Source organism: Pocillopora verrucosa, chromosome 14 (assembly GCF_036669915.1).
Source record: "Pocillopora verrucosa isolate sample1 chromosome 14, ASM3666991v2, whole genome shotgun sequence".
Lineage (NCBI taxonomy): Eukaryota > Metazoa > Cnidaria > Anthozoa > Scleractinia > Pocilloporidae > Pocillopora > Pocillopora verrucosa.
The window spans coordinates 18,327,879-18,343,911 of NC_089325.1; the positions used below are offsets into that span (position 1 = coordinate 18,327,879).

Here is a 16,033-nt window from a genome sequence, read left to right on the forward strand (position 1 = left end):
AGTTTCCTTCAAGTTGTATAGTGTCTATCGCGTGTCCCCTTCGTGCAGAACGCTTACCCTTACAATGCAGTACTTGTTCTTTGTTTCAAAAATTGTTCATGTGTAAAAAAAAATTGCTTCAAGTGTGCTTTAAATGCAGCATTAGTTAAACAAAATTGGAAGCAGCCATCATTTTTATTATTATTTATGGGCTAGCATACTCAGATAATAGGGAAATGGTGTGTTCAACCCTGATATTAATCCATCATAGCCTGCAGCGACTGATTCACCTTGGGAATTACTGTGCTCTTGCGATGTTGTGCAAGACATTCCACGGTGCCTTCCATGAATTATTTGAGGTTTTAAATCCACGCAAAAAAAAAATGGTTATTAGAAAATTGAACTTCTTTTTTTGAGCAACTCGACTGTCATTACCCTTTGGGGTAAACAACTTCTTTAAAACGTAAATAAATAGCCCAATAAGGGAAAGCAACAGCCGGAAATAAATACCTATAGGTAAGCTGAAAAAAAAATCTGACTTCTTTTAATTCTGACGACGTTGTGCAATTTTCTATGCTCGATGAAAAATTCCTTGCCGCCCTGGAGCCTCTCTGACACAAGTTGTATTATTTTCAGTCTTCAAAGGAATAAAAAATTCAGTGAGATTACCTCAAACATTTTAACTACGGCACACATTCATGCGAGTGTGCTGACTAATTCGTGCATTTTTCTCTTAAGTGAGGAATTTTCGCACGAGACGGAGCTTTTACAAATCAGGCAAAGGACTAGAGGTCATTAACTATTTAACATTCGCTAAAAACCGAATAACTGCCTGTTTTATTATAACAAGCAAACTTAACTGAAGTTTGAACCCCTTACTTCCCCCGCTCATCTTTCTTTATATGCATATTTGGCGCTAAAAATAAGCGGCCGATTTCCCGGAGTTTTATACCAGCTCATGGAAATTGGATGACTGGGTATTTTATTATGCTATAAAGTCAGTAGAATTCTAAATTATCAAGTACAAAATATGGTGTTTAAAACTTCCCCTTGACAACAAAATCAGTCGAAACACCAAAAGCATGTGTATGGAGGATGAGCAGGTTTTACCTCTAACTGCAGGAATGGGTTATAAGCTGCTAGCTTGGAATTACTAGCAGAACAAGATATATACAAAGAGAGTTTATGTACAAAAGGATTTGAAATCAGGCGCTGTGCAAGGTCATTTCTCCCTTTGTCGCAATTCCTAGCTCAATGTTACCAAATGTGGCACTTTTGCAACGCGGCTTCGCAACAAGACATGGTTCCAAAAAAGTGGCTGTAATTGCAAAACAACGCAAGCTGAAAAGCTGTAACTTGGTGAACATAATGCTAAGTAGACAAGGTCAAACATAATAACGTTTCAGACTTTTTTCCTCAAATGCCTTGACCGCAGTAAAACATTCAAGTTCAAAGAGTAAACTTTAGGCCTTTTTCGAAACGGTAAACTTGAACGTAGATGAAAGTTTATACTATTACACCCGACTTTCTGCCAATCTCTTCAATACCCTGTTTAAAATTGGCGGGGTGGTCGGGGGAATATACCAGCGTTTATTAGTCTCTCATCTATCTATTTATTCAACATAAAATTGGATTGTTCCCTTCTTTTGTTTGCGAAACCCCGATCACTGGCACTTTTGTACCCTTTTTTGATGTAAAAAGCCATCTAAGATAAAAGCATTTTAAGTTGTGGACGTAAAACTCTGGACAAAATGCACAGTACTCTGCTATTGTAACTCCTAGAGTTTCATTGAAAAAATTTTGAAGAAGTTCTAACAAGGGAGAGAAAAGGTGACGAGAGAGTAAATGAACTAGAGACGGCAAAAACCTAATTTCTAGGACTAAACGGAGAAGCAACATGGTTAAAACTGCAAAGTAAAGAAGCCTTAACGCAATTGTGCAACAATAGTGATGTACGATTGACAATTAATTAGATATCTAGGGATCTAAGGAGATGAGAAATCTTGAGTGAGGAAGAATCAGTACTCATTCATTTCCTGCCCACTGTTCCTCTGCAATGAAAGAACAAATTTCAAAAGTAAGTGAATTTACATATCATATGAGATATAGATGTTCTAATTTATCTATGAAGTGTTCCAAAGTTTATCACCGATATCAAGTTATGGAATATGTAATGCCGGAAATATTCATTTATTGTAAAAAGCATTCATTAGGCCAGTATTATTATTCTCGTTAAGATTATTATTGATTTTATCAAAAGTTGTTGACAGTCAACCCTCTCTTCGGGGCTATGGAGTACTAAAAGCAAGAGAAAGTAATGTTCTCGTTTATTTTCTCTTGGCCCAACCCCTAAGCACCACTTTCTTGGACCCAAAAAAATCCTGACATAGACACTTTGAAAACACCAAACTACTTGGAACGTCCAATTTAAACGCAACTCGCGGTGTTCCCGAGGGTTAATCTTGCGGAGATACACAAATTTGTGATGAATCATTCTCTGGCAAAAGATACTGCATTGTGGTGGCAATTCCCTGTGTCTGTGGTAAGTGGTCAGTATGGCTGCAATATTGATGAAAATAGCTACAGCTCCATAAACACTTCATTATCTTCGTAAAACCCGTGAAGAGGTGGGAGGCAAGGCGATGTAGGCTGATGTATGTTTAGGAAAAAAAAGTTTTAGATGTAACGTTAATTGGTTTGTACAATTCTCGGTTGTAGCCTACTTTTATATCACTGATTTGGGCGAATAGAAAAGTCTTGTTTTCGTTTCCTTCTTCCTTCCATTGTGCCTTTTTTCAAAGGTTTTTCGGGAAACTGAATGGAGTTTCATTGGAGTAGGCTGTAGCCTAAAGATACAACGATTAGAATAAATTGATATATGACTACTAAAGAAACCACCTACAAGCCAAGTTTGGCCAAAGTCTGTTTTCTTAAGTGTAAGGAAAACCTAGGCCGGCACTACTGGACCTTATGAACAATTTCGTTTAGAGCACGCACTAGAATTGCTTTGTCACAATGAATTTACTTCTGTTTAACATTCAGAAAGAGGACTCGCAGGGGTGATAAAGAGACTAGCAAAGGTAACAATGAATTATTTGAGTTTATTTAACTGCACCTCGTATTTCTTGAAGTTTTCTGAAACATTAATCGCTAGCAACTTCAAACCTTAATAAGAAGGACAAATATACTGCCAACTCAAACCGCTCCAAATTTTATTCTGAATTTTGCTTGTTGAAATAAATACAATTGACTACTCTCCTTGAAGGTTGCTAACGACTGATTCAGGTTGTAAGTTGTACTTACATATAATTTATGAAAATACAGTAATAATGTTGATAAGTTTAAAAGTTAATTAATCTCGACTAACTCTTACCCTTTTAACAGATGCAGCTAAAATGTCTCCTTGTCTGACACCGTCCTGCACGCTGGGAGTTGAAGAGTTCGAAAGAAACTCCAGGAATAATGTTTCTTTCAAAACCGTTTTTTAAATGTAGTGCACACCTAAATTATAACAGAAAAACTAAGTGTCATGACGAATTGACTTGCCTTCTTCTTCAAAATAACGAAACTAAAACCACGAACAGACAAACAGGGAACAAACAAAACAATGAACGAACTCCAAAGGCACCAAGCCAACAACAGTCACATATCAGCAAACAAACGCGGTACCTCTTGATCCATTACAACGTTAGTGACAAAGAAGTACCCGCCCTGAAAAGACATCAGGCAAAAAGTTAGCAAAGGAACATAAAATGACTTAATTGTCGATAAATTCGCGCTATAAGAGTAATACAAGAAATTTACGTGTCTGAATGCAAATGCTCTACTGGTTGCTACCTGGAAGCTGCTAAGTATAACAAAGGCGTAAGACATAACTGCTGTGTCAGAGTTTACTTGTAAGAAACCCAGCAACCAAGTTATTCCAACAACGGTAGAAGAAGCAGAGATGCCTTCAGCGCCACCCTGTCAAGCAGTGATCAAAACAAGAGTTACGTTATTTCCATCACAGGAAAAAGACGAGTGTTCTTTTACTTCGTTTAACAAGGAGTTAACAATTTGAAGGAAAACTAAAAAATGTCTAAAAAACGTCCCTATTGCCACTTTACGTACACTGACTAAATAAAAAATGACACCAGTGGACTAGAGATGAAATAGACTTAGTATTCGTTTTTGAGCTAACTGATCAAAGATTTAGTGGAATTTGAGCAAACTCGTAATTTATCTAAACCCTGATCACCACTGTTGGTAACAATGGTTCCTCGCACTCCACGTTTGTTGCGTTAAGGTAGTACGTTGTCTTTCAATGTGAAGAAAAGGGAACGCAAGCTTTGTAGAAACGTTTTTATTAAGGGTACTCACGTAATATATCGTTTTCAGTAAATTCAGACTGAGGAGGCCACTTCCTTTCATGTAGAGCTGTTCATATTAGTCTTTGACTGACGTTCATGTTTCACTGAATGTAGTCCGTAATTCTTGGCGATCCTTCAGGTTCCTTAGTCCAGCTTTTACCGAATGGTGAGGTATTAAATGAGTGTTTATTGGAGACCAGTGGTGAGATCCACACTCACTAAGTTTATTATGATGAGTTTGCAAGAAAGATAAGTTTTGATTCCACTTTAGTCTTGTGAATTCCAAAAACGCTTAAATTCTTACCTTATATTGTTAATAAAGTTCTTGTCACTGGTTTACTGTTGTCGCTTTTCTGTTGTTGGGATATTAGCACTCCAATGACCATTCCAAGAATAACTATATTTGTCTTAAAAAAAATTATAATTTAATAAAAGCTTGTGACGCTGAACTAAGTGAGTATTCTCAGACCATTCAACCCTGTCCACGCACGATGTAGCGGGAGTCAAGGTGCCATGCTAACGTGATTGCAGATTTTCCCACGAGTTCAATTAAATATAAGATTAAATCAATACTTACAAGTATCACAACCACAACAGGAGGAAGGAAGAGCGAGACTAGCACATTTCTGTCATCCAGCAACTGCGTAAAACAAAATCCTAGTCATAAATGAACATAAATGATCATTTGCCCGACGCATTGAATGTGTTTTAATTTAAAAGTCAGTAAGCTTTGTGCTTCAATATACAAACGTTCCTTTGCTTTGAGAAACTTTACTCCTTGGAAAGGGGCGAAATAGATATCTATTACCACCCGATCTAAGATGATCAAATAGCGGTTATCACTAATCAGGAGCCGCCTATCACAACAAGTTGGATCAAATCCAGGCTTAAGCCACTGAATGTTGCTTTTCACCTTTTGCAACTTGCACGTGTCCTGTGATATGGTCGCCATAGAAAAATATTCTCTGTAATATCTATTTCACGTGAAACACACATTAAGGTGACTGAAAATAACTGAAACTGTTAATGGGTGGATCTTGCTTATTTAACCGTGCCGCATTTTACAGATATTTCTCTTGATGAACAGTTTAATTGAAATGACTGTGTTACTCACATTTTCCCTACTCCATAATTGTCCAGAAAATAGCCATGGATAAGGCAGTCACGCCTGTAGGTAAACCTAAATGAATAGTTGCAATCAGTTTCATCCTGACCTGGTCTCCATCATACTATCTTCTAAGGCATAGCTATCAACACAGAGAGGTTAACTAAAGAGCAAAACTGCTGAATGTTATGTCCTCTCTTCATTACATCCTTGAAGGCAAAGAAACGAAACTAGTAGTTGGTTTTCACTCCTACAATACAAAGAGCGAACAAATGAGCGAATTAAAATCTTACCATATCCCAATATATAGTATCTCTTGAGGAAACTCTTCTTCTGAGTAGAAAGTACTTTGATGATGGCTAAATAGAGATGCCATCCTTCCACGAGCATCCAAGCAAACATGGCAGCGAGGAAAAAATGAAGCGCGATCCCCACAGCCTTACACAACCACTACGAGAGACAAATCAGAGTTAGGAACAATCATCAAAATCACGTCACTTATTGAAGGATTACAATGAAAAATCATAATCTCCTGTGAATGAACATATTGCTTTCAAATGACTTATAATTTTATCGATTGAAGAATTATGAATCTCATATATTGATCTAACTACCTTGTTCTGAGTTTGACCGGTCCCAAAAAAGAAAAGAAGTTGAACAACTCCCATGTTAAATGCTAGATTCTTGTGCACATGTATAACGATCTCCCTTGAGGCTGAAAAAAGAACAAACGAATGAATGGCCTGAAAATCGACAAACACAAGATATCTTTAGATGCAAATGTAGCTTACCAAATAGGACACACATATATCCGGTTTAAGATTACTTCACGGTTAAAGAGTGATTTCGAGTTTTTGTTCACGATTAGCGAAAATCACAAACCACAGGTGTGCAAAGAGAGCAAGGGGGTAAACATTCCATAGAACAAAAACTTCAGTGGAGCTACCCAAGAAGATCCTGTAGCTCTCCACTCTAACTGAATGACAGTCCCACAGAAAACGCCACAGATTACCGCAGATTATAAACCACTTCTTTTTTGCGGACATCACTTTTTTGTTCTGTATTGAAATCAATATTGATCAATCCGTCGTTCATAAATCTTACCGATATATTAGTATCTTCACTCTGAGATTAAGTCTTTTCGACGAAAATCTCCATCGGTGAAAAAAAAAAAAAATCAAAACAACAACAGAGGAAAAAGAAATAAAATAAAAGAGAGGACACCGTACACCCGTTTAAGTACCACAAATGAAGGCCGCTTTTGTGAAAATATCGTTACTTTTGAAAATGGAAATGAAAACGATGTTTAAAATTCGAATTGCCTGGGAAAGATATTAAACCTCCCGGAATGAAAACTGTCATCCACATTATGACACCACACTATTTTATACGTGTGTGTATATTTGGTCTGTTTGATTCTTCCTCATCAGTGTCCTTAACATGATCGTTGGAATGGCACAATGCTCGATTGTAGCTACTTACTGTAAGATGCTGTAGAGTAACACTGAGAAGAAAACAGCAAGCGGACGACAATACGCATCCCACATAAGGACATTAGAGACAAGATCAAGTCCTCATCTTTCTCAATGACATCCTGAAAAAAGTAGAGTAAAAATTTGAATGTCATTCATTTTTAAATCTGCTAAAATGCGAAACAAAAAAAACTGAAGTTTATGTAACAGTTAATCACAATCTTAATTGACAATCTCGATTCTGCAACTGAAAAAAAACTGCAAGATACTTTAATTGGAAGAAATCTGATTCCTTATGTATCTACCTATTGCCTCAGAATGTCACAATACTCGTTCAGTCTTTTTTTCAGTCTTTAAAACAGATTTCTAGTGGTTTGCTAATGAGTTTTTTCGTCACTGAACAAAGGGCTCCACATCGGGAACGCTGTTCTGCGTCGTTTAGACATTGCAGAGAGGAATAAAAGCCTGTTTTAACACCCTCAGGATGATAAAATGAATAAAATGTGACAAATTATTATAGGAGGAAAAAAAAGGCCACGTGGTCCTGACTTTACCGGAGAATCATATAAATCCAGAAGCAGAGCGAAATTAGTCAGATGTGAACAATGGCAAATTGTGTGAGTGGCATTAGTATGGTACAAGTAACATCCATCGTCAAACCATCGATCGTCGGGTCCACTGCAAAGAAAAAGAAATTTATATCTTTGGGAACTGACAAGTGAACGTTTTACGTGTGCCAGAATGGCTTTATTAATCCAACTGAGGCCATTTCAAGTGCATAGGGGAAGTGCAAGTAGTCCGCATGGTCACTGCAAGGTTTGTTGTACCGTTGATGGCCGAGCCAAAACAGTAAAGCTTGTGGAATTGATCTCCAAATTGGATGATGTCTACTTACGTCGATTCCATGTTCAAGTAACAACAAAGACCTGAGGAGGTGTGATTCTGATCCTGAAAACAGAAATGCAAAAAAATATAACTATCGCTCTGACGAAAGGCTAACGCACGAAACGTCAGCTTTTAAACTCTTTACGGTGGCCAATCTACGTTATCAACTCAGTTGATAATACTAAATTACCCTGTTATACTCTCCCACCGACGCAGCACCACAGTTTTTTTTTGAAACTTTCCCCCTTTATTAAAAAATATAACGTTTGGTAGGAATTCGTTGCTCTCAAACTAAATAATGGGCGAGTGACGAGATTATGCAAAATGGCGTGTCTGACAAAATTTGCTTCAAACTCACTTTTGAAAATTAGTATCAAAAGACATAAAATTGTGTTTTACATTGTAGTGGGCTAAACAATGGCTCATTCTGTATGATTGGAAAGTGATGCAAGAAAATTTAAGTAGTGCTTAAGTTTCTTACCAAGTGCTCAAACACCAATGCAATTGGCTCTGGAAGGGACTGATAAAAGTGATCCTCGGAAATAATTCTTCCTGATATGATAATGGAGTTCAGCTCCGATCTGTTGTAGGGCTTCTTTGCTCCCATCTCCTTTAAAGATCTGAAAAATACACCACCACCATAAGATAGGACATTTTGAACGAGTACAAAAAGATAAGATGATAGGAAATGAAGCAATCGGAAATTGTTATTTTGTAATGAAAAGCTACTTTTATCGTTTTCCCACCTTATTCTAAGAGAGGATCTGATGTTAGCAAACCTTCCAAGTTCTTGTAAAAGACGGACGACACACTTGTGTAGTAAGCTAACCAAGGGAAAAAACGAGCTGTTATCAAAATTGCATTCAATTAATCCACTGATCTTGCTAACGTTCTTTAAAAGGTAGAGATCGTATTCGATGAGTTCAGTTCTCTAAGTTTCTTTAAAGTAAGGGTCTTTTAAATGGCAAACTGCACTTAATCTTTATCTGTTGAAATTTACATTTCAAGCTGGTATCAGAGGCATTGGTGCTTAATAAGGGGCTCGTGGCTCTTAAGTTCTCAAGTATATTGGTTGCGTTTGATACAACCAGAAGATTGCTTCACTCTTCTGTTAATCAGGTAGTAGCTAATTAGCTTTGAAGAACTTTCTTCAAAATATACGCTCGACTAGCCATCTATCTATTAGGCTTTACGGCGGCATGTGCTTGCCTTTTATTTTATCTTGGAGTAACAAACATGATGTGCAAGGACAGAAATACTTTCAAACGACAATCGCAAGTATAAAAAAGTATTTCTAATAGAGGGCCAACTGTTCGAGAACTTACACCAAAACAAAAACTTAGTGAAGGTCTTAATTGAGAACGATAGACTGACACAAACACAACCACTGCTAGGAGTTAAGTACTGTTCGAGAATTAGGTTCCGATACAAAGTTCGGCTAAGGACAGGCAACTTAAGCTGTATGTTGTATGAGGCGCGTCTTTGAGTCAATTGCTATTGTTAAATATGCTGCAACACGAAGTTAATCCCTATATACAGTATTTCCGAAAATTCACATCCAAGACCAGAACAATGGTGTTATTTCATTTCACTTGAATAATCCGGTAATTTGCGAGACAGCACCACGTTGTTTCTTACCATTAATGATATACACGTCGTTAGCGAGCATGCCTCCCTTGCCATTGACACAATTCAAAGCGGTCCCATATTTGTTATACGTTCGCTGCGCATTAGGACTTGATGCGCACCATCCGCCATCTTGGACAGCAAATACCCTCCAACCACGACTCCTTGTCACCTCTGCACACTTCTCCACAGCATCCGTGCGAGTGAGGAAGCTTCCTTTCAATAACTCATGTGTACCTTCCATAGTTGGCACTGCGCGGTCTTTGTCGTTATCAGTAAAGCAGCCAAGACTACTATAGAAGCCTAAAACAAAAAAAGGTTAATAATTTCTCGGTTCCTGCGAAGACTTCTTGCGCAATCTCGTGTAGTTAAAAACATTATATCAATTACCTGGTTTTTCCTGTTTCATTCATTCTCTCAGGCTTAATGTTCTTAAGCTTGAAAAATTTTTTTCAGAATGCCCTGGAAAAACTTGGACGACATATTAAATAGGAAACTATCGGCAAAATGATAAAACATGTAAACCTATCTAAATTCAAAGTTTGGCCGTTCGTCAGCTGCCGCTTTTGAAGTGAACTAATAGATGTGGTGGTGGTGCTATCGATTTCAGGAAGAAACTGAAATAGGTATTCTACATACATTTTTTGTGGTTTAGTTTATTCAGGTTGCATTATCACCAGATCACGGCCCACCTGAGGCTAATTTGTCCTTTAGCGCATTCTCAAAGAGAGAAGGTGGATAATAAATCTGATTCCGAATGATGGATCCATTTCCACCAACCGCAGACAGATCATACATCAGTGAATGTAAAATTCCTCGGAACTCAATCATCTCAACCACATCGATGGATATCTCTATACAAAGTACATAAACATGAAGATATAATTATATAACGAAAATAAAAATCGTTTAAAATCTCAAATATATATAGTAAAATTTAGGCAAAAAAATATATTCCAGTCAGTTTGATGATTAGGTTCTTACCAACATTAGGCGATTTGGTTCTCAAGCTTAGATTGTGAAACTTTTCTGGATCTGTAATGGCGTTGTTTAACATATCTTGCACCTGTTGGTAAGCTACAGCAGTAACACTCTCCTCTAAAGCAGCCACCATGTCTGTGGCCTTAAGCGCAATCTACAGGAAAATTTTGATTCAGTAATTTATACTGATACGCGTAGAATAAAGCAACGCTCTTTCTATGCCTTAATCTTTTTTTGCAACTTTTTTTGGAGAAAATTGAGTCAGATTTTCGAGATCTAACTTATTCGATGGGATCATAATCAATGATGATGGTCGTTAAAAATGCTAATGACTTTTTACGGTAACTGATTCATCAGTTTCAGAGAAAGTTGTGAGCTTCTGGTTCCGAAAAATAATTTTTATTCCATTAGCTGTACATAAACACGAAAGTGTATTTGGTAACAATTTTTTACCTTATCCATTCCGTTCCAAGCCTGTCTGTTTTCTACGTTAAGAAGATTACTCACAACATCACCCATGATCTGCAACATCAGAGCAAATATTTCCACAAACTATATGGCTATATGGTAATAACAAAACAACAGTTGAAAAACTGGGGTAGGAGAATAAGGGAAGGTGTTACGGTGTGGCATCTCTAGTTGATATTCTACAAATAATATGCGACGTATTTACCTCGAGAAAGTTCGTTAATTCATCTTTCGTAATGTTCTTCATTAAGTACGTAATCCTTTCGTTTAAATCATTCATGATATCCACAGCAGCGAATATATCTCCTGCATAGATCTTGTCAACTTTTGGGTCCAGAATATGTCGAAGTTCCCATCCAATGCCCAGCAAATCTGAAAAGCTGGGTCCTCCCTTTAGAAGTTTTGAAAACTGTTAAGAAGGAGCAATAAATAAAAAGTGTTAGATACTTGGTCATGAAATACAAAAAAGTCACCCACACTGAAAAAAATCGTGTAAATATTATGTTATTGACTAAGTGGGAGAGCCAGGGACTAAAAATTTTCCCCTTCCGCCCCCACCACAGTCAGTCAATAAGCATTTCAGTGTATGACAGTCGTTTCCTTTCTTCCCTTCTCCACTTAAATTGCAGCCGGCGGGGCTGTACGACATTTTGAGACCCTGCTAACGCCATCGCGTATGGCCCTCAAAAGTGCACGCGGTTGCAACAGATTAAGAAACAAAGAAAACGCAAAATAAACAAGTTAATCACTTACTTTTTGTTGGAGTTCATACATTGCCTTAGTCAAGCAGCGAGTGAGATCTGGTACTCCCCACACCCCGCTACTGATACCGCTGTAACAAATTCTCTGCGCATCTCCTGTTAAACAGAAAGAAATGTACCTTTCGGGAAGCAAGTTACATACACCACTGATTCTTACCGAGCTCAAAACTTATTATCTCTCTTATTTCTATCTACAAACATTGCGCTTCCGACATTGCTGATCCTAGCAGTATGCAGGAAGCGTGTCATATGAACTTCGTAATAGACCTCGCTCACCGTGGAGTCTCTGTGGCTTAGTGGTTAGAGCATCGGAGCGCGGAATCCGAAGATCTGAGGTTCGATTCCTCATGGGGACTCAGAATTTTTTCTTTGTCCCACGCTCGTGACAAGACGAAATAAACATCTTTCACCATTTCTTTACCGAGCTCAAAACTTACCATCTCTCTCATTTCTATCTACAACCATTGATTCTGTTCTATAAATTTTGTATTAAAAACATCATAAACACATATTATAGCTAAACTGTAATAAAGACAAGAATAATATTAGTAAAAATCCATTGACTCACTTCACTATTCAGGGAGAAATTAGCTTTATAAGTGAGCATTTCTCTATTGATTTTCGCAAAAAAAAAAAAACAAACAATCACAAATCGCATAGGCAATGTAAAACGAGAGATCGATGAACATAGAGTAAATATATACTAACAGCTTCAAAAAGAGGAAATATGGGAGGAACCAAACCGCAAATAGGGTAATATGGTATTATCAACTGTGTTGATAACATAACTTTTGCTACCGTAAAGAGTTTCAAAGCTGACGATTCGAGCATTAGCCCTTCTTCAGAACGCTTTGAAACCCTTTACAGTGGCCAATTTACGTTATCAACTCAGTTGATAATTTCAAGTTACCCTGTTATACTCTTCCACCGATACAGCGCCACGGTTTCTTTAGAAACTTACCCCCTTTATTCAAGCCGCAATGGTTTGGATTTTACTTGTAATTGGTTAAAACCGTTGCATACAAGTTTTCAATATGGGCTATCAGGGCCTAGTAAAGCATACTAAGGCGACACAAGATACCTTAACTCCATTCTAGATATAACTCACCACCAAAGTGATCCTGTGGACAAGATTTGACGTCTGTGCTGCTTTCTACTGTATGACTCCATAAGACGTCTTGGCTCCATTCAGATGCACAATATGCCGACTCACCCTCAGATGCTGCAAGTGGAGAAAGAAGACTTCAGTTTGCATGACAAGACAGGAAATCAGTTTCTATAGTTTTGAATCTTACCTCGGCATTGTCTCCTGTCACTATGGAGAAAGAAGCCCTGGTTGCACAAGCACTGATAGCTCCCATGTGGACTGTTGATACACATATGCTGACAGCCGCCATTGTTCACTGTACATTCATCCTGGTCTAACAACGAGTAAAGTAAAAAGACAGCTTTTATTCTGTAAGGAGTTTGTGTTCTGATATTCAAAATACTAATCTGTGTTCTCGTGCAATCGTTGTTTAAGATGTTTACCAAAGTTCCCTTACCAATGCACCCATGTCCGTCACCATTGTAACCTCGAGTGCAAACACATTCAAATGAAGAACCATTTCTTGCACAATACGCAAATTCAGAACATATAAGCGGACAGTCGACTCTTTCTGCAACAAGAAATGTTTCGTTATTAGATACCAAAATGGACAATTTCAATGAATTTCTTATCTTTTGCTTATACAAAATAGTCATTTTTGGCATTGAAAATCCAACTTACCAACCACTTGTGTGACAACATAGCCATCCATTTCTATGGAAAGGTGTTTCAGTCTTTCTCTCTTTACTGCTAAGTTAAGAGGTCTGATAGGAAGTGTTGCATCTGAGGTAAACACCATCCAGAGCTCAGCCTGTACTATCCCATCGCTAGAGAAGGGACCGTCCATTATTAAGTTAACCAATGCTACATTTACCCTAAGTTCCTCATGTCCCTAGAGCTTCTTGTTATTACTTACAGATTCGAGTGCTTAATCCCTCGTTTCTTCAGCAACGAAGACTCAAGGAAAGGGTGATACGGGTAATACGATGTCATATTACGTAAAGAAACACAGGGCAGTAAAAGTAGTATTTGTATGACAAAAAAAGTTCATTCAGTTTACTAACGAAGAAATGAGAAGGGCTCTAGAAACAAGTAAGTTAATAGATGACTTATTTGGCGAAAAATGCAAAAAAAACATGGACACTTTGAAATAAAGTCCGAAGAAAAGCCCATCTTGTATACACGGTATTATTGTCGCCATTCAAGGTAGTTTGCATCACATTTTCTTAGATTCTCTCAAATGAAAACAACATTTAAAACCGGTCTAATGCCTCACAGCGTGTCCTCCCCTAAGCAGCCGCTAGTATTATCAATAAACAAATTCCATAGTGCAAATACCTGTTGTGAAGGGCGGCAACATACATCCGTAAGAAAGATTCATCACTTGTGTATACGTAATCAACCTAAAAAAATATACATATGATCATACAGTTTGAGGGTGACAATCGACGGAAAAGAAGAACTATCATTCACAACAATAAAAAGTAGGAGGAAAAGTTATGATATTTGATAACATACGTACCCCTTGCTCTATTTCCTGGGAAAGTTTCTGAAATTGGGTGGTATTGGAAAATCGATATTCCTTAATCCAGTTATTTGCTGGGAGCTTTAAGTCAATCTTGTAAACGAGATCTAGAGCTTGAGGGAAATTATATCATACATATGGTTGGGCTGACCTGTACTAGAATATAATTGACTGATAATTAGAACAATGTTTACGACACCAAAATCAACCCTTATGCCAATGCCATTGTATGAAAGGTAGCGCGGAAGTTTTTTACTTTGTATGAGTGCTGGCTTGCCTTCCCTAAAATGAAAAATGTTACGAAACAATTACTTCACTAGGAAATCAAATATTTATTTAACTAACCAACGCAATAAGTTCCGTTTCCTTTAGAACCCAATGCACAAGTGCATAGGAAGAAAGGCGCCTGATTGGTGCAGACACCATACACCTCATGACAGTTATGTGTTTGTTCACTGCATTCGTCAATGTCTGTAAAAGAGGAAAAAAAAAAGTTGAATGGAAAGCAAAACAAGGAAACTATTTTGTGGTAAATAACTAAAACGTCAGGCCCCTTGGCTGTACTCAGTCTCCTTGTTTATCGCTGTGATTTCAGTATTATTGAACAACATTTTTAGAAATCACCAAAAGTGTAAATATACAAGAATTTCAATCGAGAATCATTGCAAAGCTTATGAAAAATGTTGCAAGGCAAATGTCTCCTTAATACCCCAGTAGTATGCACCATCAAGCTGATTCCCTGGAAATACAGCTTGCGATAGATTTTCGATGAAACTTCGTACACTGTTTCAACATGTCCGCTGAGTTAGCGATAAAAGTGTTTCAAATGAGGGGCCTCCGTGCTCTTTACTGTTGAACCAATCGTCTTTAAAACTTATACCACGTCAACCATCATCACTGAAGAATTTTTGTACTCAAATCGAGCGCGGAAGAGTTTTGAGCCTCGGTTTTATTGGACAGATTTCTTTTACGCTGAACTTGGTGCAAGATACATACCCCAGCAATCGGAACCATTATAGCGATATCCTGCCAAGCAAATGCAGTTGAAGCCGCTGTGCGTGTTATTGCAAATAGACGATCCCTTGCAGTTATGTGACTTGCCTGAACACTCGTCCAAATCTTTAAAAAAAATAAAATCATCGAGCTGGTGAAAGGGCGCCAATATGTTTATGAGAACGTTAATTTTAAAGACCGCTAAAATACTAAATAGATGGAGAAATAGTCATTTGTTTTACTTTTCATCAGCAGTACAAAGATGCAGCTGTTTTAACCATTTTCTTGATTTTATCCTGTAATATCCTGCTTTATATCATGGGCGGATATCAACATGTGTGTCGGTGTATGCTGTGGGGTCACATGGTCACCTGGGATGTAACGATGAAATGCATCTTTTTGGATAAGGTAGGCCATGCAGCGTACACAGCTTTGATAAGGCAATGACTGAAAAATAAAGTTTGATCAGAATTTTTATAAACAGGCACCTTCACAATCTGTTCCATTTCCACGAAATCCGCGGTTACAAGTGCAGTAGAAAGAACCGTTCAAGTTGGTACATTCGGCATCAGGATGGCAGTTGTGTGTTAGAACTTCACATTCGTTGATATCTGCCAGAAAGTTACATGGACCAAAAACGAAAAAATCAATAAAAGTAGCCACCAAGATACATGCTATGCACTGCAAGATTCCTATGGATAATTTTTAAAGAAGAAATATGATAAACGTAGCTGATCTGCTAGAATATACATAAGGTGAGATACGTCCACATTTCAATATTTTTAACTGCCTTCATCCAGTT

General features: G+C 37.7%; 1 protein-coding gene and 1 pseudogene across 1 annotated transcript in view; both read right to left on the reverse strand.

The window, feature by feature from the left end:
* Positions 1-1,997: 1,997 nt before the first annotated feature.
* On the reverse strand, positions 1,998-5,280 carry LOC131787635 (uncharacterized; annotated as a pseudogene).
* The window catches only part of LOC131787683 (fibrillin-2), a 42,488-nt gene continuing 31,087 nt past the window's right edge, over positions 4,633-16,033 (reverse strand). Inside the window, exons 57-81 of the mRNA XM_066161340.1 lie at positions 15,720-15,842; positions 15,235-15,357; positions 14,584-14,709; positions 14,236-14,351; positions 14,052-14,116; positions 13,395-13,540; positions 13,171-13,284; positions 12,922-13,047; positions 12,735-12,848; positions 11,619-11,722; positions 11,071-11,274; positions 10,851-10,919; positions 10,401-10,551; positions 10,109-10,270; positions 9,429-9,719; positions 8,541-8,614; positions 8,272-8,415; positions 7,801-7,853; positions 7,460-7,583; positions 6,916-7,027; positions 6,048-6,148; positions 5,727-5,883; positions 5,443-5,508; positions 4,906-4,968; positions 4,633-4,735 (exon numbers count right to left, since the gene is read on the reverse strand). Coding sequence (XP_066017437.1) covers positions 5,450-5,508; positions 5,727-5,883; positions 6,048-6,148; positions 6,916-7,027; positions 7,460-7,583; positions 7,801-7,853; positions 8,272-8,415; positions 8,541-8,614; positions 9,429-9,719; positions 10,109-10,270; positions 10,401-10,551; positions 10,851-10,919; positions 11,071-11,274; positions 11,619-11,722; positions 12,735-12,848; positions 12,922-13,047; positions 13,171-13,284; positions 13,395-13,540; positions 14,052-14,116; positions 14,236-14,351; positions 14,584-14,709; positions 15,235-15,357; positions 15,720-15,842 — 2,858 coding nt within the window. The 3' untranslated portion in view covers positions 4,633-4,735; positions 4,906-4,968; positions 5,443-5,449. The remainder of the gene's footprint in view (positions 4,736-4,905; positions 4,969-5,442; positions 5,509-5,726; positions 5,884-6,047; positions 6,149-6,915; positions 7,028-7,459; positions 7,584-7,800; positions 7,854-8,271; positions 8,416-8,540; positions 8,615-9,428; positions 9,720-10,108; positions 10,271-10,400; positions 10,552-10,850; positions 10,920-11,070; positions 11,275-11,618; positions 11,723-12,734; positions 12,849-12,921; positions 13,048-13,170; positions 13,285-13,394; positions 13,541-14,051; positions 14,117-14,235; positions 14,352-14,583; positions 14,710-15,234; positions 15,358-15,719; positions 15,843-16,033) is intronic.